The sequence below is a fragment of the Carassius auratus genome, chromosome 15 (genome assembly GCF_003368295.1).
Source record: "Carassius auratus strain Wakin chromosome 15, ASM336829v1, whole genome shotgun sequence".
NCBI classification, from domain to species: Eukaryota; Metazoa; Chordata; class Actinopteri; order Cypriniformes; family Cyprinidae; genus Carassius; species Carassius auratus.
In genome coordinates this window covers 24,291,446-24,317,565 of record NC_039257.1, presented here as the reverse complement: position 1 = coordinate 24,317,565, position 26,120 = coordinate 24,291,446, and the positions used below count along the sequence as shown (strand labels likewise).

Below are 26,120 nucleotides of genomic sequence, written 5' to 3'. Positions count from 1 at the left end.
TTTATATACTCCTTAATGAATGAGGTCTCTGCTTATACATTTCTATGCTTGCTAACTTTTCAGTGCAGACCTTACAGAACTTATAATACAGGTCATCAGCTGGCTTCTTACATTTGGGTTTCAATCTTTCAGTGTAGTGCTGCCAGCTTTGACAGTCTGCCACACTAGTTTTTACTTCTAGACCCATTCTTGATCAATATAGCTAAACATATCTAAACATATTAGTTATTAGATAAGAGGATCGTCTTGGGGAACAGTCTTTAGCCTGGGATGCAGGGATCCTGGAATCCAGACCTGATTAAGGGATTTATGAGGGAGTAGTTGAACTATAGAGTAAATTATATTTTGGGTAAAGTATGTTCTCAAAAGTGGTTAGTTTTCACACATCGTCACTCACCTGCATCGCTTCTATGAACAGAGAGAACCAGGATAAAATTATATATATATATATATATATATATGTGTATGTATGTGTGTGTGTGTGTGTGTATATATATATATATATATATATATATATATATATATATATATATAAATAAATAAATATAAATAAGAGCTTACACAAAAAATGTTTCACTTAATTAATACTAACAAGAAAACCAAAATAGCTGAAAACGCTTTATTTTACAAAAGCACAGTATTTTGTATTTATTGAGTGTACACAAATACAAGTTAGCCCTTTATAGTTTCTATTTTTTCTCTCAAAGCAATTTTGGCTGATATGATAAAGTACTTCAATCATACACCAAACATCTTAAAAATAACTTGGAAACAAAGCAAAAAATTACTTAACCCTTAAATTTCAGTGGTGCTCATCCATAATTGTGTGTGTGTGTGTATATATATATATATATATATATATATATATATATATATATATATATATATATATATATATATATATATATATATATATATATACACACACACACACACACACTGTATATAAAATATTCAATAAAATAAAATAAAAATCAATAAAAGCTATAATCTGTCTATTTTAGCTGTTATAGCCAAAACATAGCCTTCATACATGAGTTATATTAAAACAAACAAGTTATGATGCACTAACACACAATCAAATTTGTTTAATTTTTATTTTGGTTGAATATTAACATCTCTACTAGAGTTTAAATTTGACCAGTGGGGAAAAATACGTTTCCGACATTCCCTAAATGGGTAATGAAACTCACATAGAGACTACGTTCAATAACGCTGTCGAAGGAATTAAATAACTTAGAAACTAGTCGTGATCCAAATTTAGTTCAACAATCAGGCAGAGAAAAACCTAAGACTATTAAAGGTGCAGCAGCCATTGGTGATGAAATACTAGTCAATGGTGAATCAAAAGGACGTCAAAACAAAAGTTGATCTTTAAGAAGTCTGCACTAAAATATATCCTAAATGTACATAATTCAGTGTTTATAAGATCTGAGGATGTGTAAATGACAGCATTTTCCCTTCTGAGTCAACCAATCTCTCTTTATTTGTAATATAGGGGCAGGGTTTAAATATCTTGTTTATTATAGCACTGCATCACTGCACCAGCATACCAGGAAGCATGAGAATGAATGGCGCGTGTGTTTTCTCCTACAGTGCTGTTCATTAATCAGTCATCATATCGGCTCCTGCTCCACCGGTGGCGTCACTCAGACTCAGATCCTCCATCATCTCCTCCAGAGAGATCCTGGGAGCGCCCTCGTCATCCGTCTCGCTCTCCACAGGGACCTTTGAAGCATCTGTACAGGGAAAAATGATTCTGGGATGAGTTCACGGAGAATATTAATTCAAGAGATGCGTGATCAGTTCTGGTGTGTTCTTCACCTCTGAAGATGTTGACGTTCTTCCTCAGCAGCTCATCTTCCTCCAGGTCCTCCAGGAATTCATTGTATTGTCTATAAAAGAAAATATCATCATCATCATCATCATCATCAAACAGGCAACAAAACCTAAATCTGATAGGATAACGATGACTGACGTTTCAATTCAAGTTAAAGTTGTTTTATGTAGAGATGTTCCGATACCCTTTTTCTCTTCCCGATACCGATTCCGATACCTGGGCTCAGGGTATCGGCCGATACCGAGTACTGATCCGATACCTGGGTGTATATCTGTATATACAGCTGTATATACTACTAGCCCTGTGTAAATTGCTAGAATTTTTTTATGGTGTGCTTCAGACAGATCCCTCAATAAAACATGAACAAATACATGGTGAACTACTGTATTTATTACAGTATTTTTATTATCTAACATGAATTTGACAGTATTATTTATTTTCTTATGCAAAAAAGAACTTCAAACGCAGCCAAAAATCTAACACCGCAAACTAAAAAAGGTATTTAAGTTTTACAATATAACTGTATAAAAAAACTGCAACAAATAAGTCTAGGAATATAAAAAAAGATCTATTAATCAGATAATCTCTAACAAGTAAAAAACAAGTAAAAAACAAGCAACCATCTAGGCATAATTATTATTATTATAGAGATGTATTATTATTACTGTAGGCTACAACAGTAGCTTTATATATTGTCAATTTACTCATGTAAACCAAACATTTATTTTAATGGGCTGCCATGAAGATCTTTGAGTGTCTGTGTTTATGATATGACAGTATTCTCAAATGAAACGGTAAATTCTCATGAAGTGAGGGTTTATGCGTTCGTGTCCTCATGACACACAGCAGAGACTACAAAACAGCGAGCTCTCGCGCATCTGTGCCAGTCACCCACAGAGATGTAGATTTTGCGGGAGTAATATTTAAATAGTATTTTGCAGTTTAATATTCACAGACACTAGTATATATTCGGCTACTGTCTGGAGCCCTGCGTTTTGACTTACACGGAAGCGACTGAACGCAGCTGCCGGTACTGAATATACTCGAGAGTCTGTAACTACCGGTACTACAGAGACATACTGCTAACCACTGATCTATAATATAGTAGCGGCTTCACTGTCTTTTGGCAGTTTAGAATGTGATGAGTGATCCAGTCATATTTAGATAAGGGCTGCTAACGCGTTTTCATTTCTTCTTCGCTGCTCTAAACAGGGGTTGCTTGTGGCAACACAGCACAACTTCCTGTGTTTTCAATGCATTTTGAGCAGCGAAGAAGAACCGTGCAGCGGTTAGGCAAAGCTTGCGGTCATAACTAGGTCTTTTTTAAGAAAATGGTATCGGATCGGTATATGGGTTCATGTACTCGCCGATGCCGATGCCAGAATTTGTTGTGGTATCGGAGATATTTCCGATACTAGTATCGGAATCGGAACAACTCTAGTTTTATGCTAAAGTACATAAATACTACAGTGAATTTTTATGATTCTTGATTATTGTTTTTAATATCACAGGAAAAACTAATTGCTTTCGACACCCTTTTATTCTACTAAACAAGTGAAAATATTAAAGCTCATTATAATTTAAGGATACATGGCATTTTAAGTAAATATTCATAAAGACCAGATGCAGTTATAAAATGAAAAGCAAAGCAACATAAAGAGAGCTTCCAGTCTTATTAAAGCTACTAAAGTTATTCAGACAAGCGCAGTCAGTGTTTTGCTTTTTATATACAGTACGCAACAATTCACAGTACGTTATCATTTGTTAATGCATTAGCTAACATGAACATTTACATGCACGCTCTTTTTTTAACCCGAGATGACAATGTGTGGTCATATATATACTCCAGATATAGGAGAAATATTAAGCATAAAAAGATCAACATTTTTGGGATTCTGCGTTTTAGGATTTAATGCTCTCCGAGCAGCTCTGAAGATGAAGTTGCTTGTGTATCAGATGAAGCCACACCATTCATTCACAGACACATGGAGAACATGCAGACTTATTAACGCTATGAACTGACTCCAATGCTCTCCAAAGTTCTCATGGTCTTGTAATTGTCATTTTTCTCAATTCCGATTAAATTCACCTCACTGCACTTTTTATCTGTTGTAGTGAAGAGCTTTTTGCATTTTTTTCCCCCTTTCAGATTAGCATTCAACAAATACAGCTATGATTTATTAATTTGTTTTGCATTATAGTGAAAGAAGTTAGATGGGTGAATGTGAGATCTGTGTTCACCTCTCATCATCGGTGTCTGTAGCTTCTCTCTCTCGCTCCAGCTCCTTCAGCTTCCACACGCGGTTCTTCACCCGCTTCATGCGGTCATAACTCTTCTTAATCAGCACCTGGTATTATTATTAATATCATCATTCAAGTTCAACATATTCCTGTAGCTAGCAATGTCACAGTCATGGGACCGATTTCCAGAAAAAAACAAGAAATTATTGTATGTTGAATGCAATACAAGTCGCTTTCAATAAAAGCGTAGTTCTGCCAAATTCTGACAATGTAAATGTTATCTTCATATATCAAGTATGTTTTTTTATTTATTTTTTTATATTTTCAGTTTATACAGATTGAGTGACTGACTAACTATCATTCAAATGTTTGGGGTTGATACATTTTTTTTTATGTTTTTGAAAGAAGTCAATTCTCTTCTAAAATAATTATAATTTAAAATAAGGTGTTTTCTAATGTAACATTGTTTTTGTTCCCCGTGATGGCAAAGCTGAATTTTCTAAATAATTTTGGTAACAATTTAAATGTCTTTACTGTCACTTTTGATCAATGAAATGCATCTTTTCTGCTTCAAGGCTATAATTTCTGACCCAAAACCTACTGTAGTGGACAAAAAAAATAAAAAATAAAAAAATAAAATACCACTGCAAAACTACCTCTGAAAGTAAGTTTATACATTTTTTTTTAAAGTAAGTTTAAAGATTATGCAGTGTTCCTTTGCATATTATATTTGTAATCTTATCCAACAGCATGGAGAATTGTTTGAGTGTCTAAACACTTTTTGGGGCCACTGTATTTTTTAAATGTCCTGCACATCATTTACATGCAGATGAGTTGTAATCATGAGTCTTACCACATCAGGAACATGGTGAGGGTTCATCTTATTGAGGAACTCATCATTGATATTGGCATTGGCAAAATCAAAACTAAGGTGTATAAAACAACAAAAAGACAAGCATGTTACAATCAACTTATTCCCCGTTTTCTGCATTAAATCACTGAAGTGAGGCATGTGAACTGACCCCAGCACCAGATCTCCGATGTTCAGCAGGTGACCCAGGAACGTTCTGCAGTGATACTGATGCCTGGAGTCCATCTCTGACGTCTTCTGAACCCAAACCTCAGCCAACGTGTGCTGCAAACACAAACACGAAGAGATCATTCTCACTTTATTTGGGGAGTCATCTCAATTATTGCCAGTAAAATATGGAGTGCCACAAGGATCTGTCCTAGTTCCTCTGCTATTTTCAATATACATTGGTAATATTATTAGAAAATACGGAATTAGTTTCCACTGTTATGCTGATGATACTCAGCAATATATCTCAACGAGATATTACTTATTGGACCACAAACAATAAAAAACTAGACGGATGTACTGTTACTTCCTCTACAGTCAGAAATCTGGGTGTTATATTAGACAGCAACTTGTCTTTTGAAAATCATATTTCCAATGTTATAAAAACTGCATTCTTCCATCTAAGAAACATTGCCAAGCTACGAAACATGTTATCTGTTTCTGATGCAGAAAAGCTAGTTCATGCATTCATGACCTCTAGACTGGACTATTGTAATGCACTTCTAGGTGGTTGTCCTGCTTCTTCAATAAACAAGCTACAGGTCGTCCAAAATGCAGCAGCTAGAGTCCTTACGAGGTCAAGAAAATATGACCATAATGCATCTCATAACTCTGTACTTCAGTTATAATGTAACAAATTCATTTGTCCTGTTAGGGTAAGTGTGTAGTACATGAGAAGCAGAACAGGGCTGATGCACGACGGTGTAAGACAATCCAGAGATAACCCAGGCGCTCAGGTTACACTGAAATACATCATTCTGTGTTCAGATGATCCCAAGCCCTTCTGGGCCTCCATGTACTGGAGTGTCTCTTAGCGAAGGAGATGCATCCATATGAAATGCATCTGATAGGGTTATGAACATGATGCCTAATGATACAGAGTATCCTGAACACAGTATAGCTGACTAATCATTTAGAGAACAACAAGATTTAAAAACAACAACACTTCCACTTCACTTTAGTACTCATTGCTGCTTGTTTATTAGAGTTTGTAGAAGTTTTACCTTATTGGATCTGAGCCCGGCGCCGGCTCCTAACCTCTGACCTCTGATGATGTCGATGTCCATCACGATGAACTCCTCCAGCTGCCGAGGGCTGCACAGACTGCTGAACGGGTGACGCCAGAATGTGTTCCCCTCCACCTCAGCGACTGAAATCAAACACACACTACAGTAAATAAAGTCACATCCTCTAAAGACCTGGACGTTATCATGGACAACAGGTTTTGAGCAGGATATGACTATATTAATGTATTATACACACACTTATCCTTCAACCGTTTAGAGTCGATAAGATTTTATTTGTTAAGAAATACAGAAGAAGAGTTAGACTTGTCTATTTCAGGTTAAATCATCTGTTTTCTGTGTGAATCTGTGTTAAAGTGTAATGTATTTCTGTGATGCTCTGCTGTATTTTCAGCATCATTCCTCCAGTCTTCAGTGTCACATGATCTTCAGAAATCACAATAATATGATGATTTACTGCTCAAGAAACATTTCTGATTATTATCGGCTCAGAAAATGCATTTCCAATATGTGACCCAATTACTTGTACCACAGTTTGAAGAAGTTATCTTCCAAAGTTTCAGGAGCTCAGTTTTAGTCGATCTCTGTAAGACAGACTCTTCAGGATATGGGGTGGAGTAAAAATGAGCTCCTAACACTTACTGCCAGACTCTGGATCATGGACACTGCTTTATATATTCAAAAACACAAGTATCTTAATGGTATTGGTCTAAATAGCTTTTTTTATTTGATTTATTTGTCATTTTCAGCATGCCCTAAGTGAATAAATGCATTCAAGTTCGGTTCAGTAACTCACTCTGCAGGGTGTTGGGGTCGATCAGGTGTATCGAGCTGGTGACCCGGATGCAGACACACACCTGACCCATGTTTCCCAGACTCTGGGCGAGCCGTGGAGACAGACACACCACGTTATCCTGCCAGATACACACAAGGTACATACGGGATTGTTATTCTCAGAAGCGATGCATTACATGTGAACTCAATCCATGGGTCCCAATGATTATCCTGTTCTTCTGACGGCAGAGCTACACGATACATCGTTTCAGCATCCATATTATTACACATCGCAGGATGTGTGATGTTTAGTGTACTGATCCTTATATGTACACCGAATCCGGTTCACAACTATGTCCATATAAACACAGATGCTAACGGCTCAGGTGAAGTGAGAAAAGAAACGTATGCGTAACATTATAACATGCAGCCGGCACAACATGCATCAACAGATAATGAAAATAAAACCCAATAAAACAGTCATCATGAATGACTAAAGGAGGTTTACCTTGCACACAGGAACAATCTCCACAGAGAAGGTGCTCTTGTAGTTGTAGGTATTGGTGTGAACATCATGAGAGATCAAGCGCTGAGACGCCTTCGACCTGAAGTGTAATAAACACTCATCACAACAGGGCTTTGATTAGCTCTTTCTCATGCTTCCCTTCAACCGTACCCTGAACTAAACTAAGTGCATGGTGTATGTGTGCCGTTTCTCAGCTCTTTTCAGACCTGCAGGGAACGGTGCACTGCAGGAAATCCACCATCTTCTGAGCGTGCTGCTTAGAGGCGTAGTAAAAATCAATGCCCTCTGTCAGAGATATTAGAAAGGAAGAACACCACAGATGGGTTAGACCATGACCAGAACTCATAACACCGCTTCAGACAAACACGGAGGGAAAGGTACCATGAATCTCCTTGATGCGCACTGTGCTCTGATGCAGCTTGTGCTTCAGGATCAGCTGCTCCAGGTAGTAGAAGGTCTTTTTGTGGACAGTCTGAAGAAAGGAGAAGTAAACAATACAACGCTGAAGGCACGGAGAAACAGAAACACTTTAAATAATGAACACAGAAGGTAAATGTGAATGATTCTGTCTGAAAGCGAAAACAGAAATGGGTTTAGCTGATGAGAATAGTTCCAGCAGAACTGTTGTGTCTCAGAGAAAAACCTTTCTACTTTTATACTAAGATTTTGGAGAAATGTCTAAATTGTTGAGATTGTCATTTTCATTGTCATGAGATGTAACAATATTTATGTAAAAAATACAAACATGCTTATTCCTACATGTACATATTAAAATACATAAGGGAGCATATTACATTTTATTGTGTTTTTACATGCGTAAAACATTCTTACTGACCAATGGGCAAAAATAAAATGAGCGAATTGTACATACTCTATAAATTAAAACCTCTCAAATTCAATATAAAACAAAACGCTGTGTAAATTAAACATACACTGATCCAGCAGGTATATTAGGCTGCTGTCACTTTAAGACCTAATTAGCATAATGACAAATGTCACAATAAAGTGATTGTAACTCTTACTATGCTTTCAATTCAATGCAATTTAACATTAAGATTAAATATTTTAGATTAGTCGTTTTTATCCTATGGTTTACTATATTGAATTGTTTGGCTAGTGTTGTTGTTGTAGGCTGTAAGGAGCTTTGAAATAACTCAAATCATTTGGCGGAGTGATATGAACTGTAATGTGGTCAAGACCTGCATGGAACTACATTTTCTTACACCTCAGAACATTCAGCCAATCAGATTGAAGCATTCAATGACCCAGTAGTATAAGATGAATACTGTAGCGGTGTTCTGCTCCAGGCTTGTGTCTCCTGCGTGTACCTTCTGTCTGACTTGCACGACTGCCTTCCAGAAGTCTTTGGCCTCCACTCGATGACAGTCGTCACACATCTGAGGCTGAATGACGAACTCCACCACGAACACCTGCTGCAGGATGGCTCCGTTCATCACCTACACACACACACACACGAGTCTCACTGAAACACGGTCCATCTGGAGTCACCTCGCTCTACAGATCTCCTACACTACCTCCTTCTGGATGCTCAGCTTCATCTTGATCCTCTTCGAGTGCGGCTCCGTCCACAAGAAGCCAGCGTCGATCAGTCTGACCTTGAGGGTGATAAACGAAACGCACGGTGAGCTCAGCATCAGCCGTCCTCCACGTGATGTGATGATGATGATGATGATGATGTGAGATACTAACCTTGGTCATGGAAGCCTTGAGTTTCTTAAGACACAGAGCCAGAAGCTCCCTGGACTCCAGAGCGCACTGGAGCCACGTCCCTGGAGGCTGCAGGTACCTACACACACCAGAAAACACTCATCTACACCTCATCGACACACACACACGCTTTAGAGCTAGATAACGGCATGGAGTATTAGCATTCATACCTATTTTGGCCACAACTTTCTCTGTGTTTCAGCTAATGGAATGATTTGTGGTGACAAATCTTATTTTTACACATAGTGCTTTGGTAAAGTGCTTTGAAATTTTTCAAAAACATAACACTACACTGTGGGCAAATTCACTACCCTTTAGTTATGCTCGTGGATGAAAACATCCACTAAATGAAAACGCTGTAAAAATGTTTCAGATAAATATTTTTTTCAAACTTTTTTGCATAAATCTATTAATCAGCCTCAGTCCTGATCAAAACTACCAAATGTTTAAATAAAATCAAATATTTTAATTCTTTAATTACCAAGTTCATAAATTATGTCACTGATTTGGGGGGAAAAACACACAAAATTACATATTTTCAATATAAAAAGTGATTTTGGCTGGATATTTTTTTACCTTTTATCACAGTCTTGGGCATGTCAAAGATTAGTAACAAGACTGGCTTTGATGCATTGTTAGTTTTTGTGCAGCATTAGATTTTAATTTTTCTCCCTCATTTACTGTTCGTGGCTGTTTTTGCCCCATTGACTTCCATTAAAACTACATTTTTTTGACTGCAAAGCCGTGACACCATATAATCAAGCAACCTCATTTTTTTTGCACATGCATATCTAAAGGGTAAATGGTCCCACCTAGTGATCAACCATAAAAATTACAAATTTTACTTCTTCATGACATGGCTTTGGAATCAAATGTCATTATCAGTTCTGAGTTAAGCTCTTGTTTCTCAGCTGTGCTCCAGCCCTAACTCCACTCTCACCGTCTCAGACATGGTCATAGTTTACACTCTTGGGCTGATAAGTTGATTCGGGTGACTCCAGCGTACCGTTCACACTGTCTGCAGAAGTGCACGGTGACTTGTTTGGGAATCCCTTCGGAGATGTCCACTTTGTTCCTCAAGCAGGAGACGCACATGTTGGCTGGGTTTGGAGGAATGGCGATGCCACACATGCAGCAGAGTCTGCAAGCCCAGAGAAAAGCAGAACGAGTGAATCACAATGACCCAATCATCTCAATCAAAGCAGCTCATTCAGAATGAGAGGAGAAGAACCTCTGAAAAACACTGTAATACTCACATGTGGCCTTGGCTGCTTGATGGGGGGGCTTGCATGTACTCCATGACTACAACAACACACCACAGATCATAACTCAACTGTCAATAATGCGATTAATCACATCCAAAATAAAAGTTTGTTTGTGTAACACATGTGTGAGTACTGTGTATGTTTATGATGCATATTTAAACTAACACACACACACACAGTATATTTAAGAAAAATATGCTGAGTTTATATATTAAATACACACACACAATCATGTGAACAAAAAAAAAAAAAGGTATTTGGGATGCGATTAATCGTTCGACAGCGATACATTTGATTTTAAAACCAAAAACTCCCGGGAAAGTCTAACAGAAGAGAGTAGTGCTTCTTGGATTCTCCCTGTATCTTCTGATGTGTGTTTTTTATACTATTATATGGATGAAAGTAATGTGTGTATTATCATCTGACACGTGACTGTAGCACGGTACTAACGATCAGGTCACCTCAGCGCTGTTTAGTGAGGTGTGTGTCATTATATAGAAACACTAGACCAGTACTCACTGTGCTGGAGAATCGGCGATAACCACTTCAATATGATTAATAACTTTTGATGAACGTTACACGAACACAGCACATGTGTCTGCGCTGAGACCGACGCCCGCCGGTGACGTCACGACACGATGTCGGAATGACAGGACCCCTATAGCTGCCCGGCATGCGCCTGAGAGTAAATGCGAGTAATAAAACTGACTGTTGTTCCAGCTAGTGATTCCTCATAAGCTGTTTCATATCACCCCTTTCTCACATTGGTTAAATAGCTGCAAATCAATACAATATTTCATGTCATTTTTTTATTTGTAAGTTTGCTTATTTCGTTATAATTGAAATAAACACATGTGAGCCCATGGCCTTGTGTGTGTAAGTGTGAGACTGCAGCTGTTCTGTCTCACTGTCTGTCCTCCCTCTAATTCAGCACACAGGGTTGCCAGGTTTACACAACAAAAACCCTAATTGTTACTAAAAACTAGCCCAATGATGTTTGCGGTGTAAAAAATGGTATTGCAGGGGTTAAATATCATATACAAAAAAGACACCAATATGACTGGAGTTTAGTACACAGAATAAGACACATGCTCATCAGATGACCCTATTTGGGTTGATGTGTATTTACATTTATACATTTAGCAGATGCTTTTATCCAAAGCTTCTTACAGTGCATTCAGGCTATAAGTTATTATTAATTTCTTTAACAGTATGTGTGTTCCCTTGGAATTGAACCTATGACCTTTTGTGCTGCTAATGTAATGCTCTACCACTGAGTTTCCTGTTGTTATGCGAAGATTTGTTTACAAAAACAGCATTAGGATGATTTTATATCTGCATTAAACTTCAGATCGATCTCAAAGTAAAAGGCAGTACTAATCTGTAACCTGTTACATTTCCAAAGTAACCTTCCCAACACTGTTAATAAGCCAGATACAGCGTTACACTTCCTATATCTGGTAAGAGACACAGTGTTTAGATACATCTACATCTCACATCAACAGCTGAAATGTTCTTATTAACACATTTCCCGTCCAGATGTGCTTTCTGAATAATAAACACATTTATTTCTCAACTAACCTGCTGCAGTCAAGATCATCTCATTAACTGTGTTTTTCTTCCTGATCATATTTCATACCGTTTATATTTTTTAAATATCTGATAACACCCTTACAACATTTAACTATGGTTTTACTATAGTAAATATGTACTAACCATGTTTTATTTGATCTATTCTGCATACTTATTTCCATTTGTATTGCCATAGTTTTACTATACACACCGTGTTGAATTTGTGTAAGAGCAGTATTAAAATAGATGAATGAATGCGTGTTGCCTTAAAGAAATTTTACAATGTTGTTTTGAACAAACATTTTAACTAATTATTTCGGCATAATACATGAATTAGAAACAGTGAAATGACTGAAAATGGCAGAAAAATGTTTCAAATTGAATACCAATGAATAAATATGTTATATCTGATCTTATTCTACACACTGCAGCACTGTGTGCTGAAATCATCAGAATATCTGTCAAATCATCCTGCAGATGCTCATTTTAACAGACTTTTATTTAACTAGGTGATTGCAGCATATCGAAAAAATATACATAACCGGAAGAATCGATGCACAGCTTCGACGCACACTTCCGGAAATCAATTTCTCTGCGATAAAGCTCTGTTCGCAGGAAAACCGCAGACTTGGCAACCTTGACACAAGCGCGCGCGCTGCACCGAGCCGCGAGCATGCGGATTGCGCGCACCCGCTATACAGAACACCTGCCCGCGCTGCCGCGTCGGAGGAGTAAACACGGTCTTTATTTACCATTTTTGAAGGGAAACAAGCGTTGTATCTGGATATTGTTTTAAAAAGAAAGCAAACTTGCATGCACTAATCATTTTGGAGGGACAAGTCTTGACATGAACAGGGTTCTGATGAGTGCACGCGTCATTAGCGCAGTGGAGAAGAGCAGGAGCGTCTGTGTGTGATGCGCTGTCGTCATTAGTTCAGTGTGAGATATAGTGTGTGTGTGTGTGTGTGAGAGAGAGAGGCAGCATGAGTCCGCTGGCTCTTCTGGCTCGGAGCGCGCGCGGTGTGCTGCTGCGGCCGCAGACTCTGCTGCTGCTCGGGGGCAGTCTGGTGTTCTGGAGCGTCCTCGAGGTGAAGACCATCCTGCGCTCCAGCCGAGACGCCGTCAGCATGATGAAGGGCAGGGTGGCGGAGATGATGCACAGCGAGGGGGTGCTGCATGAAGAGTTCTCCAAGACGTGGCAGCACAAGAGCAGCGGCGCAGCGGTGTACTCCATCCAGGGCAGGAGGGATCACATGGAGGACAGGTTCAACATCCTCACAGACGCACTCAACCAGAGCCACACCAACATCTACGGCGTCTTCGATGGGCATGGAGGAGAGGTGAACATGTCTGTCTGTCTGTCTGTCTGTAAATGCATCTGTCTGCCTGTCTGTAAATGCATCTGTCTGTGCATGCATCTGTCTGTCTGTCTGTGCATGCATCTGTCTGTCTGTCTGTGCATGCATCTGTCTGTCTGTCTGTCTGAATGCATCTGTCTTACTGTCTGTGCATGCATCTGTCTGTCTGTCTGTCTGCATGCATCTGTCTGTCTGTCTTTGCATGCATCTGTCTGTCTGTCTTTGCATGCATCTGTCTGTCTGTCTTGTCTGTCTGTGCATGCATCTGTCTGTCTGTCTTTGCATGCATCTGTCTGTCTGTCTTTGCATGCATCTGTCTGTCTGTCTTGTCTGTCTTTGCATGCATATGTCTGTCTGTGCATGCATTTGTCTGTCTGTCTTTGCATGCATCTGTCTGTCTGTCTTGTCTGTCTGTGCATGCATCTGTCTGTCTGTCTGTCTGTGCATGCATCTGTCTGTCTGTCTATCTGTCTGTCTTTGCATGCATCTGTCTGTCTGTCTGTGCATCTGCGCTCAAATTTTGTACTTAGCCTATAGTAAAAATGATTCTGTGAATATGAACTAAAATGTGCTTTTAACATACTTTCTCTCTATTTAACAAAAAAAACATATATATATATATATATTTTTTTAAATGCAGAGAAAGTATGTTAAAAGCACTTTTTAGTTCATATTCAAGGTGAGGGTTAGGATAAGAATAATTTTTTTGTGTGTATCAAGCACAAAATTAGTGTGCAAAAATAAGAGCACTGTTAGTAAAAAGTGTACCCTGGGACATTTGTGAGTCTGAACCACAATATCAGTCATAAGGGTTAATTTTTGTCATCTGAAAGCTGAATAAATCATCTCTCCATTGATGTCTGGTTTTTTAGGAGGACAATATTTGTCTGAGATACAACTATATCTAAAAACAAAATCTAAATATTGAGAAAATAATATTTAAATATCTTTAAAGTTGTTCAAATGAAGTTCTTAGCAATTCATATTACTGATCAACAATTAAGTTTTGATATATGAACAGTAGGAAATTTACAAAATATCTTCATGGAACATGATCTTTACTTAATATCCTAATGATTTTTGACAAAAAAAGGCCTTCGTTTATAAAAGATTCACTGACAGTTTAGTCCCGAATACTGTTGATTATTGAAATATTAGGTTTCCATAAAATGTAATGCTTGCATTGACATCAGCACAAGGTCTCGTGTTTGAATGAACATGAGATAACAGTTTTTAAGAGTCAAATTTTCCCCAATAATATATTACACCAGTACTAAACATTGTTCCATTATTTATTTGGAAATGTTTGGAAGTTATATTACATTAAGCATTATGCTTGTGCTGTACATATTTAAGAGAAAATGACAGCTGTTTGGATTTCACACACACACACACACACACACACACACACACACACACACACACACACACACACACACACACACACACACACACACACACACACACACACACACACACACACACACTTTGGTCATTATTTGTAGACATTACAGCAGAATTGTTCACATACAGAACTGATTTGGTGTCTGTCTCATTTGGTGCACGTTCAAGTTCTTAAGGCTGTAGAATAGTTTTCAACAAATGTTGTTTCAGAAGTGTCTGCTAATGCTTAAATATAAACACAATTGCCATTATGTCATACTACTACCCTTTTCCATCAAGCACAGCTCTTAATGAGAATAGCAAGTGTTATGCTGTATGTATTATTAGCACAGCATATTTCATCTATACATTAAATGGGGAATTTGAGTTTATTTCTATCATGGTAAATATAGTACTGTGATGAACAACTATGTTATCAGATCTCTATATGACATTAATAACACACAGACACTCGTCAACTGATGATCAGTGTGTATCTAAAAACAGTCTGTGAGCGCCAACCAATAACCAACAATAAGGTGCATGGTCTAATCACATATTGCATATAATTTGTAAAACACGTAAAAAAAATTCGTGAAATTTTTTAGGCATAGGCAAAAAACACTTCACAAGAACAGTTTTGCAACGTATAGAAAAAAGACAAAATAATAAAACCTAAAGTGTAAATTCTCTAGTTGATCCAGGACCTGCATTTTTTATTATATTGTATTTTTTAAACAGCAAATAAATTAGCATTTATCTTAATCCTTGCAGTGGTTCTATTGTAATGATTTTGCAGTGTTTTATAGATGTATCAGGCAAGATCGATAAAAACTTCTGGTGGTCTTCTTGCCTGGTGCAGGCTGGTATAAAACTTTTGTCTTGATGAGGCTGATAGTTAAGCCAAAGAAGAATCTGTCTAGGATGGTCTGTAGATGATTCTCTTGATGCGTTATGAAAGCACAGTCGTTATCATTTACAAGTGTGGAGCGCAGCTCGGGACACAAACTCTTCCTCTGCGTATACTGTGAGCTTGTGTTGCTTAACATTCATCTAGGAAAACATTGCATACTATCTCACTAGATCTGTGACGTAATCATTTATAAACCTATGCCAACACCGGAGATCTCATCAACATTTTTCTAAGTATGCGATTAGTTGTACATCGCGATTTTAAAGAGGTCATATGATGCTTTTTTAAAGATCATTATTTTGTGTATTTGGTGTAACAGAACATGTTGCCAAGTTTTAATGTTTAAAAAACCTTATTTTTCAAATACTGTACATTATTGTATGTCCTCTATTCCCCCGTCTCTCTCAAACACACAGTTTTCTACAAAGTCCCGCCTTCTGACAAGCACAGTCTGCTCTGATTGGCCAACTGACCCAGTGCATTGTGATTGGCCGAACACCGCAAGCACTCGTCGGAAATCTAACGCCCCTTTCCATAATCACGAGCTTCATCTTTCAAAATAAATGTATAGACAGTTAATAATGTCCTTAGTTTTACCATCAGTTCAAGCCTGAAAGAGGAACAGAGTCATGTTGACTATACTGTGTAAGTACATAGTACATAGTAGTTAAGGCCACTTAATATAAAGTGGGTCCAAAAGAAATAGTTTGTCATTTACAAATAGTATTAAAATATTGTCTCCTTCTAGTGAACCAAGTGTGTGTGTGTTGCTAAGTGTATTGTCACACTCCCAAGTGTTGATAAGTGGTGATACAGCTCATAATTTCCCAAGTGTATGATACAACTTTCATTTTTCAGGTCAATAATTTTCATGAAAACAAAAATCAGTTGAATAAGGAAAGCGATAACTTTGCCATAATATCCTTTCAAATGATAAAGTTGCCACAGTCGTTGCATGCTTTTGTGCTGCACTTTATTTGTGCCATTTACTGCTATTAGTTTATTAGGATTTGAAAAATAATAACAAAATCGTTTGATAGGTAAGATCTCAGATTTTAGTCCTTGAAAACCAAAAAGTAGTGCTTGAAAGTCCTGGAATTTGATTAGCAGTTTCTGTAAGAACCCTGGATGGAGTGCATTATACACAAAAGAGAGTAAAACTGCACAATCGTGCATGTAATTTCAGACCTCATGACTCAAGATTATGGATGAATGTGTGGGTGAGTGTAAGTGTGAACCATTGGATGAGTGCATGTGTTAAGAGGAGCACATGTGAGCTCTTGATGAGGTGTGGGCGAGCGTCTGGATGAGCGTTAGATAAGTGCTAATGTATGCATGTGTGAGAGTATGTGGTTGAGCATTTGTGTGAGCATTTAGTGAACGTCTGCATGTCAAACAGGGGATTGTATTGATGATAATACAATCATTTGTTTTGTTTTTTTGTCGATACCTATACTTTTGGTACGTTAATACATGTATTTTCATTAAAAATTATTTATATAAAAAAAAAACATTGGCTAGAGAAACCAAATAAGTTGGCTTAATTTATTTAGTAAATGGCTGTTTAGACATACATTAGCCTATATTGCCAAAAGTATTGTGTATAATGACCTACTTTAGTAATTTCCATGAGTACAAATCTTAATGTGTGAGCATATAATGATATTCTTGGGAATTGTGTCCTTCTAATTTTATAGCAAATTATTGTGTTAGCCTCAATCCAATGATTCAAAGAGAACAAAATCGCCACTTTCTTGACATTTCCATCCAGCGTTTTTTTTTTTGTTGTTGTTTTGTTAATGCGATCATCCAAAATGCGCATAAAAGTAGGTGGATGGAAACATAGCTTCATTCTCACTTCAAACTCAGGACCCTTTAGTATTAATTTTCATTGCGCAGAGTCCTCCATTGCTTTAAATAAGAAACCTTTGGGATCAATATACTGACGCAAAAGGCACTGGGAATGTTATCTTCATTATTAAATTATACCCTCAAAAGATTATTTAAAGCTATTTTGTGTTTAAATTAGAAAGTATTAATAGACATTACAAATAGTAGCCTTAGAAAGAAATACTTGATTTGATTCTACATAAAACTTTTACACACATATGTTTAGGTTACAACAGCATAAAAAGACGTAAAAGAAGATAAATTGAGAATGTATTGTTTCGTTTTTGCAATGAAAGTCCTTGGTATCCAAAACAGTCTTTAAAGTACCTTCTTTCATGTTCCACAAAAGAAAGTAAAGTAAGTCATTCAGGTTTGAGGAAATTATGACATAATTAAAACATTTTGGGTGAACTATCCCTTTTAATCCCTTCTAAATAAGAAACTAAGCAGGTGGCAGTAATAAATGTCTATATGAGTCATTCATTGAATCGTTCAAACAGCTGATTCATTCAAGATCTGATTAAACGGCTCACTTTATGAATGGACCTTTGAATAATTGATTCACCCAATTTGTTCAAAACGCGAAACTATGCTGCTCTGAGATGCTCAACAATTCTGCTGTGGCTTTAGGTAATGTTTTCTGTTGGCAAAAATATTGTGTTTAAAATATAAAACAATATTAATTTAATTAAAACAACACTCGTAATATTGCTCTCGCTGCTGGTGTGATAAGTAACCCTTATCATATGATATAATAATTTTTTGCCCTAATATCTTGAATTTTAGGGCATAATACTTTCCATTAATGGGGTTGTTAGCCTGTTAGCCTCTGTCAACATCAACTGTATGAACTGTATGATGATGTAAAAGTCTGGGGGCGGGGCTAGTACAATACCTGCTTTAAAATAGTATAATGCGTTATTTTCTCTTAACTAATTAATTGTGTTAAGCCTTATCTTTTACTCGTATGGCTTCAGAAGATTTGGAATGCATCACGACTGGTTTGTAATACCTTTATACTGCTTTTTAATGGTCAGTTTGTGCAAAAAAAAAAGTGGGTAGGTTAAGGGTAGGGGTAAGCTTAGGTGCTCCAATGAAAGTAGAACTTTATAGAACATGACTTCTGTTTTTTTACAAATGCATGCAAACTATTATATCAAGGCAAACAAATGAAAGGACCCTGCAGGTCAAAAAGCGAGTCCAAGGGGTCCTGACCGAGCGTCAGTATGTGAGGAGACGAGAGAGAGAACTGTGCATCTGAGTGCACTCGATTGTTAACAGCACACTCAAACTTGCCTTGGACATGACCTCTCACTGTTCTCTCAGTTTCCTCTTTAATGCACTGATTTCCGCTCACAGTTTCCGTCTCTCTCCTGAACGGCTCTTACATTAGTTGTGGTTAAAGTAGTGCAGCTGCTGGTTGCTGGTAACAGGTTGGTGGCACCCAGTGGCATCAGACGTCTGCTCTCAAACCGAATGATGGTATTTTTCATGCACACATCTGTGCTCCTCTAAAGGTGAAGAACTGCTTCTGCTCAGCACATGTTTGGACACTGATGCTATTCTCCAGACTGCTGCAGATGGTTTCTGTCCATTTAATAAGACGCTCTCACACACACACTGTGGAATAAACCTGAAGAACATTAATGAACTTCTTTCGATCTGTGTGCAAGCTAAGTGTTGGCCTAGTTGGGAATAACTCAAATCAGAGTAGACCCTAGTTCAGCTCGCACTTTTCCACTACAGTAAGATCTAGCGATTTTCTCATAAAGCTGATGTTACACACTCCATACAGCACTGATGCATGCATGTCCTGAAACACTGCAGGTGTGTGTGTGTGTGTGTGTGTGATTGCTGACAGTTGTGCAGTCCGTTTTAAATCAGATTGTCATTGGATGAAAGGAAAGCCCCCTTCAGCACATGTCGGGACTAAGATCCACGATCATATGGACAGAATATTTTGGTTAAGTCAGAGGGGACTGACATTCTTTGATCAAAATCCATAACACATGCAGAAAGCTGAAGTGCTTTGTGATTTGAAACATCTGAGCGGTTAGTTCACCCAAAAATAGAAAGTCTCTCACTGTTACTCATATGTGGCAATGAATGGTTCGTTAGTAATGAATGCTTTTGTCAGGTTAAAAACCAGATGAATCAGTTGAGTTAAACGCAAGTGTGAGGAACTATCCTGCTGAAAACAACAATAGAAAGCATCACAGAAAGCCTGATGCTTTCCACTACAAATAACTTACACACAGATGTTTCCTGCGGTGTGTTTTGGGCCAATTCCTTTAAGAATCTGTGGTTTAAACAAGCCACCGACTGCAGAACAATTACCAGCAGAGACCAACAGTACAGGTCCCATTATAACCAGTAATCCATTCTGTGCAATTCGTAAAAACAACTGGGGTGTTACGTAAAAGGGTTTCGGGTTCACGAGAATGAGGCGAGATGATATGTTTACACTAGGGATGTGCATTTTTCAAAAATGTATTGCATTCGAATATTTAAATATAAAATAAAACAATATTTGAATATTTGCTTATTTAAATGAGGTTTAATGAGAAAGGCGTTATCTTTAATAATCAAGTTTTTGTCATGATTTCTGAACAAGCTGACGTTATAAGGCTTTATTTTGGTTAAAAACGTGTGTAAACGAAACATATAAAAGAACAGAAGCATTCAAGCTCCAGCAGAGCAAAGGGAACAAATAAAGCAGACCGTGCCAATTACAGTTTCTCTGGAGGAAACTTAAAGGAAGCACATATATGGTTTAGGATTCATCGTGGATTGCATGCATTCACGGCCAGCAAAGCAACATGTAGTAAAATATGGATAGTGTAGTGAAACGAGTTAATTTTCTTCGTTCACTGGGTTTCCGTCTGTCCTTGGACTGCTGTGTCATTCGTTTGGTGGTAGATGGTGTAAAGCAAGTGTAGTGTGAAAAATGCTTCTCATTGGTCGGTGTTTAGTATGTTAAACGACATGAGCATCAGATGTGATGGGGTCAGTAAATTATCAGGACATTTTGACTCATCTCTGTGTTTGTGTGCGTCTGTTTAACCATACTTCGAAGACCGATCTGTACCCAGAAGTGAGCTAAATATGGTAAAACCTCCAAACACAGCTGTCATCTATAACTGTAGATTGATAAACGTGCACCAGTTGTATCTAATGTGCATCTCTTCATCTGATCATCTCTAGCGCTCTAAGGCCACTAATGATGTGCGTGTAATTAATATTCCCCTGAGGTTCGTCAGAGCGCAGGAAGCATCCGGGCTACTCGCTGACTTTTACCAGAGTTTATATCCAGATTAAAATACTTCTCTTCGAACCATCTGTGTCCTTTAGGCCTGTTTACACCAAGACACGTGAACTAGCTCCTGTCAGTGAAGCACATACACACATGATCTGAAGGGTCAGACTCTGTCGAGCGGATGAATAAACGTCTCTGTTGTGTGTTTGTGTGTCAGGCGGCAGCAGAGTATGCCAAGGCACATCTCCCCGTCATGTTACAGCAGCAGCTCCAGCGGTACGAGACGCAGAAGGAGAACAGCGCTCTGACCCGTCAGTCCATCCTCAAACAGCAGATACTGGACATGGACAAAGAGATCCTGGAGAAACTGTCGGCCTCCTTCGATGAAGCCGGTGAGAGCTCACAGCAGTGAACCTGTGGTCTGATGAAGGTTTATTTAGTCTACAAGCATTAGACCTCAGAGCTGAGCACGACACTGAGGGAACATTACAATGTGCTCACCCTCGGGCCTTGCAACATTTTTTCCTTCATCAGATTTGTAGAAATGTAGCACTGCATCAGTGTGTCATCAATGGATGCTCTGCAGTGAATGGGTGCCGTCAGAATGAGAGTCTGATAAAAAAATCACAATAATCCACAGCAGTCCATCAGTGAACATCTGGAGGAGACAAAAGAGGAAACACATCCAGCATTAAGATGATTTTAACTCAAACACATAGAGTCTATAATCCAGAATAACACTTCCTCCAGTGTGTTACAGACTGTTAACTTCAAAAGCCAACTTCCTCCTTCTGGACATTTCTGCAGCGCTAGGCTACTGTTGCAGCTGTTGTCATAGCAACTTGGCTTTGTAACTACACACTGACAGCTTGTTTATTTACTTAAAAAGCACTTGTCAACTGTTTCTTAACACCAAGTGTAAACACACCCTTAATGACGGATGTGTTTCTTACGAACACGCAGCTTTTGGCTTCACAAGATGTTTTTATCTGCTGATTGGACTCTCAATCTGACGGCACCCATTCACTACATACTGTGAGTGGCACTGCTCGAACCAGACACTTACTAATTGTAATCCGTTACTGATTCCAAATCACATGACAAAAACTGCAGCTAGTAATGTAATAAAATACACATTTTAGGTAATGTAATCAAACTACTCTTAGATTACTTTGGACATATCTCGTTTATTGCATTGATTTAAATAGAATAATATTGTACCATATTGATATAAAAATACATAGATAGAGAAAATATATGGTTTCATTGTTATTAACAACATTAAGTGCATTTAAACATAATATAATGTCAAGGTTTCTCAAACGGGTTTGTGAAGGAACAGGGGGTTTATGAGTTTAATGAAAAGCTAATTAAATCATAAAAATGTTAAATTAAAATAAGCCACTTAATAAAATATATAAGGTGGAAGAGGATCAGATGCTAAATAAGTTTAATTTAATGAATTTGTGCATTTTAATGTGTCTGAAAGCCTTCTAAAGACGTGGTTAAAAAACCTACTGGTTGCTAATTCAGATAAAGACAATGTGTTCATTTCTAATCGATGCAATGTTGAACAGTTATTAAGCATGAAATGATTTGTGTATGTCCAGTGATCAAATGCAGTGTAGCCACATGATTACTGACTGATCTCTGTGTGAACCTCCACAAACCTGGAAGAGTTTCTGAGTGTGTATAAACACTGGACTATTTTAGAAAGGAACATTACAAGAGGAATTAGGGAGAATCAGTAGATGTACAGCTGTCGTGTAAATCATATGTAATCCGTAAAAGTGTAACTATGGTCTGGTTAAGAGTGTTTTAAACTGATTTGAGCTGGCTTGTGTCTCGGTCAGGCACCACGTGTCTGGTGGCTCTGCTGTCTGAGAAGGAGCTGACTGTGGCTAATGTTGGGGATTCCAGGGCGGTTCTGTGTGATAAAGACGGTAATGTTGTCCCGCTGTCACATGACCACAAACCCTACAACCTCAAAGAGCGGAGGAGAATCAAGAAAGCAGGTGAGCAGCTCGTCTGTTTCATCTCTGCTAGTGCGATTTGTGTAGTTATTCTTATTGTTAAAGCTTGACCCCCAACATTAGTTTGGCTGCTGTGCTATTGGAACTTAAAAAACTTAAGTCTTAATCTTAAGATTAGTTTGATCAAAATTAAGGCCACGGCTACACAACACAAAAAGCAACACCTCCATCAACATTCATAAATGTTAGTATTGTAATTTTCCTGTTGTAATATAAAAGGTAAGACCATAATAATAATAGTTGCAACAGCTCTTTTAATACATGTATTATAACATTCACAGATAGTGTGCAAATTGGGATCTGTAATGTTTTCTAATGCTTTTAAAAGCAGTCTCTTCTGCTCAGAAAGGATGCATTTATTTGTACACTGTTTAAATTATGCAACGGTGAAAATAAATGGCAAAATACGTGGGCAAATAATGCCAAAAACCCTGATGGGTGTTTGTCCTTGGGCCCAGTGCTTCATTTTGTTCGGCTCTGAGCGAGTATTTTAGTTTCGGTGCATCCCTAGTGCCACCTGCTGGTATTTTCAATAAACCTGTCTGCTCTTTTTGTTCAGACCACAGCGAAAATCAACACATTATACAAATATAAAGAAGCAAAACAAAAACATATATTTATATGTTAATTAATATAATAATTGGTTGATAATAATTGATACTTTTGACTCATTCCTTTTCTTAAAAAAGTCTGAAGTGTGAAGTTTATCATTTTAGAAACATGTCCTTGTGAAACCTGTATCTGTAATTCATGCTTTCTACAGTAATTTTACAGCTCAGTATGTTACCACAGACATTGCTTTACCCCACTCATACAGTATTCATCTTTATTTGTGCAGGTGATTTAAAAAATCCTGCAGATACCCTGACTGAGAAATGTCACTGGTTTATTAGAATAACGTTACATAGGTCAAAACAGCAAAAACAACTTATTTTATGAGCAAATAATAAATAATACATTTTTTTTTGGTCTTTTTGATGTGAATGATGAAGCTGAAGATTATTAAGATTATTATTATAACAAAGATTATTTACAGGTTTGTGTAAGAGTGTGTGAGTGTGTGTGTTTGTATGTTTTTTTGTGTGTGTGTGTGTGTGTTTGTGTGTGTGTGTGTGTGTTTCTATTTGTGTATGTATGGGTGTTTGTGTGTTTGTATTTATGTATGTTTGTGTGTGTATTTTTGTGTGTGGGTGTTTGTATTTGTGCATGTTTGTGTGTGGGTGTTTGTGTGTTTGTATTTCTATTTCTGTGTGGGTGTTTGTGTGTCTGTATTTGTGTATGTTTGTATTTCTGTTTTGGTGTTTGTGTGTGGGTGTTTGTGTCTGTATTTGTGTATGTTTGTGTGTTTGTATTTCTTTGTGGGTGTTTGTGTGTGTTTGTATTTCTGTGTGGGTGTTTGTGTTTATGTTTGTGTGTAGGTGTTTGTGTTTATGTGTGGGTGTTTGTATTTCTGTGTGGGTGTTTGTGTTTATGTTTGTGTTTAGGTGTTTGTATTTATGTGTGGCTGTTTGTGTTTATGTTTGTGTGTAGGTGTTTGTGTTTATGTGTGGGTGTTTGTTTGTGTGTGTGTTTGTATTTCTGTGTGGGTGTTTGTGTTTATGTTTGTGTGTAGGTGTTTGTGTGTAGGTGTTTATGTGTGGGTGTTTGTGTTTATGTTTGTGTGTAGGTGTTTGTGTGTAGGTGTGGGTGTTTGTTTGTGTGGGTGTTTGTATTTCTGTGTGGGTGTTTGTGTTTATGTTTGTGTGTAGGTGTTTGTGTGTAGGTGTGGGTGTTTGTTTGTGTGGGTGTTTGTATTTCTGTGTGGGTGTTTGTGTTTATGTTTGTGAGTAGGTGTTTGTGTTTATGTGTGGGTGTTTGTTTGTGTGGGTGTTTGTATTTCTGTGTGGGTGTTTGTGTTTATGTTTGTGTGTAGGTGTTTGTGTGTAGGTGTGTAGGTGTTTATGTGTGGCTGTTTGTGTTTATGTTTGTGAGTAGGTGTTTGTGTTTATGTGTGGGTGTTTGTTTGTGTGTGTGTTTGTATTTCTGTGTGGGTGTTTGTGTGGAAAAGAGAGAAAAGAGTGTATTTCTTAAAAGACTTGAAGTGATTGTCCTGCTGAAAGTAATGAGTTTCTCTGCTGTAGGTGGCTTCATCAGTTTTAATGGCTCGTGGCGAGTGCAGGGCGTTCTGGCCATGTCACGGTCACTCGGTGACTACCCACTGAAGAACCTGAACGTGCTGATCCCTGACCCCGACGTTCTGACCTTTGACCTGGACAAACTACAGCCTCAGTTCATGATCCTAGCGTCAGATGGACTCTGGGACGCCTTCAGCAACGAGGAAGCCGTGCATTTCATTAAAGCGCATCTGGATGAACCGCACTTCGGTGCGAAGAGCATCGTCCTTCAGGCGTTTTCCCGCGGCTGTCCAGACAACATCACCGTGATGGTGGTCAAGTTCAGTAAGAGAGGCTCCAAGGCCCCCGGCCAGTGAAGAAGAATCAGCTCTCACGTGTGATTAGGGAATGAAAACATGTTTTAATGAATGAGTGAATATAATTATGCATAAGTTTAACATAAGATAAAATTTAATTTTTTGGAGAAGCAACTATTTGTATTTAAATTGAATATTACAAATCTAAGCAATTACTTCCTCATTGAAGGAACAGCTCCCCTATGGAACATAAAAATGAATCTTTGTGCAGCTCTTTCATAAAAAACTGTTCAAAAACGGTTATTTTCTGTTAATACAAATACATTTATAATGAGCTAAAGTTAAATGGTGATGATTGTCTCCAGAAAAACACCTTGATAATATTTCAGGTATATTTGATTTACAGTCTTATGATTCAATATGATTAATGGAAGATTTGAATCCAAGTATGTTGCCTTATTTGAATTAAAATGCTCTTATGATGAATTTATTTGCCAGAAGTGTTGTGTTGTCCTGCATTTGTGTTACAGTGTCTGCACGTGTCATATGCACATCGAAACTCAATCGATTGATGTCTTTCTGAGACAAAACTAACAATACGAATGTTTATATTAAATATTAACTCCAGGTGAACATGTAAATGATGCATCTTACTCTTACATGACTGAAAAAATACTTTTCTTTAAAATGCTGTTATATGTTGAAGAATGGTTAAGTACAGTTTGTATTTGTTTTGTTGCGTTAATGAAACTGTTGAAAGGGGAACATGTAATTAGTGAAAGACAAAAACATAAAACTGTAATAAAAATATATATTGATGAAAGTCCT

The 26,120-nt window shown here is 37.7% G+C and overlaps 3 protein-coding genes across 4 annotated transcripts in view; 1 reads left to right on the top strand and 2 right to left on the bottom strand.

The window, feature by feature from the left end:
• LOC113115415 (tyrosine-protein kinase receptor UFO-like) overlaps positions 1 to 26,120 on the bottom strand; it is a 1,029,470-nt gene that overhangs the window by 325,707 nt on the left and 677,643 nt on the right. The gene's annotated exons all lie outside the window — the stretch shown is intronic.
• On the bottom strand, positions 1,079 to 11,145 carry nmd3 (NMD3 ribosome export adaptor). The gene is made up of 16 exons (XM_026282990.1): positions 10,997 to 11,145; positions 10,469 to 10,514; positions 10,219 to 10,353; positions 9,195 to 9,291; positions 9,020 to 9,100; positions 8,813 to 8,941; positions 7,866 to 7,956; positions 7,691 to 7,769; positions 7,467 to 7,563; positions 6,981 to 7,098; positions 6,164 to 6,309; positions 5,104 to 5,216; positions 4,935 to 5,007; positions 4,082 to 4,188; positions 1,825 to 1,895; positions 1,079 to 1,739 (listed from the first exon to the last, which is right to left on the bottom strand). The coding sequence occupies exons 2-16, from the start codon at positions 10,510 to 10,512 to the stop codon at positions 1,606 to 1,608; spliced, it is 1,515 nt and encodes a 504-aa protein (XP_026138775.1). The 5' UTR covers positions 10,513 to 10,514; positions 10,997 to 11,145; the 3' UTR covers positions 1,079 to 1,605.
• ppm1lb (protein phosphatase, Mg2+/Mn2+ dependent, 1Lb) lies at positions 12,680 to 26,115 on the top strand. The gene is made up of 4 exons (XM_026283005.1): positions 12,680 to 13,389; positions 21,067 to 21,241; positions 22,703 to 22,864; positions 25,003 to 26,115. The coding sequence occupies exons 1-4, from the start codon at positions 13,033 to 13,035 to the stop codon at positions 25,350 to 25,352; spliced, it is 1,044 nt and encodes a 347-aa protein (XP_026138790.1). The 5' UTR covers positions 12,680 to 13,032; the 3' UTR covers positions 25,353 to 26,115.

What these genes read in the sequence shown, in the direction of transcription:
- nmd3 (XM_026282990.1), bottom strand. Translation starts at nt 10,512, where the DNA reads ATGGAGTACATGCAAGCCCCCCCATCAAGCAGCCAAGGCCACAT. An exon ending in AGATTGTTCCTGTGTGCAAG is followed by an intron (nt 7,099 to 7,466) that starts GTAAACCTCCTT and finishes TGTATCTGGCAG; the next exon opens with GATAACGTGGTGTGTCTGTC. An exon ending in CGACCCCAACACCCTGCAGA is followed by an intron (nt 6,310 to 6,980) that starts GTGAGTTACTGA and finishes GTTTGATTTCAG; the next exon opens with TCGCTGAGGTGGAGGGGAAC.
- ppm1lb (XM_026283005.1), top strand. Translation starts at nt 13,033, where the DNA reads ATGAGTCCGCTGGCTCTTCTGGCTCGGAGCGCGCGCGGTGTGCTGCTG. An exon ending in TCGATGGGCATGGAGGAGAG is followed by an intron (nt 13,390 to 21,066) that starts GTGAACATGTCT and finishes TTTGTGTGTCAG; the next exon opens with GCGGCAGCAGAGTATGCCAA. An exon ending in GGCCTCCTTCGATGAAGCCG is followed by an intron (nt 21,242 to 22,702) that starts GTGAGAGCTCAC and finishes TGTCTCGGTCAG; the next exon opens with GCACCACGTGTCTGGTGGCT.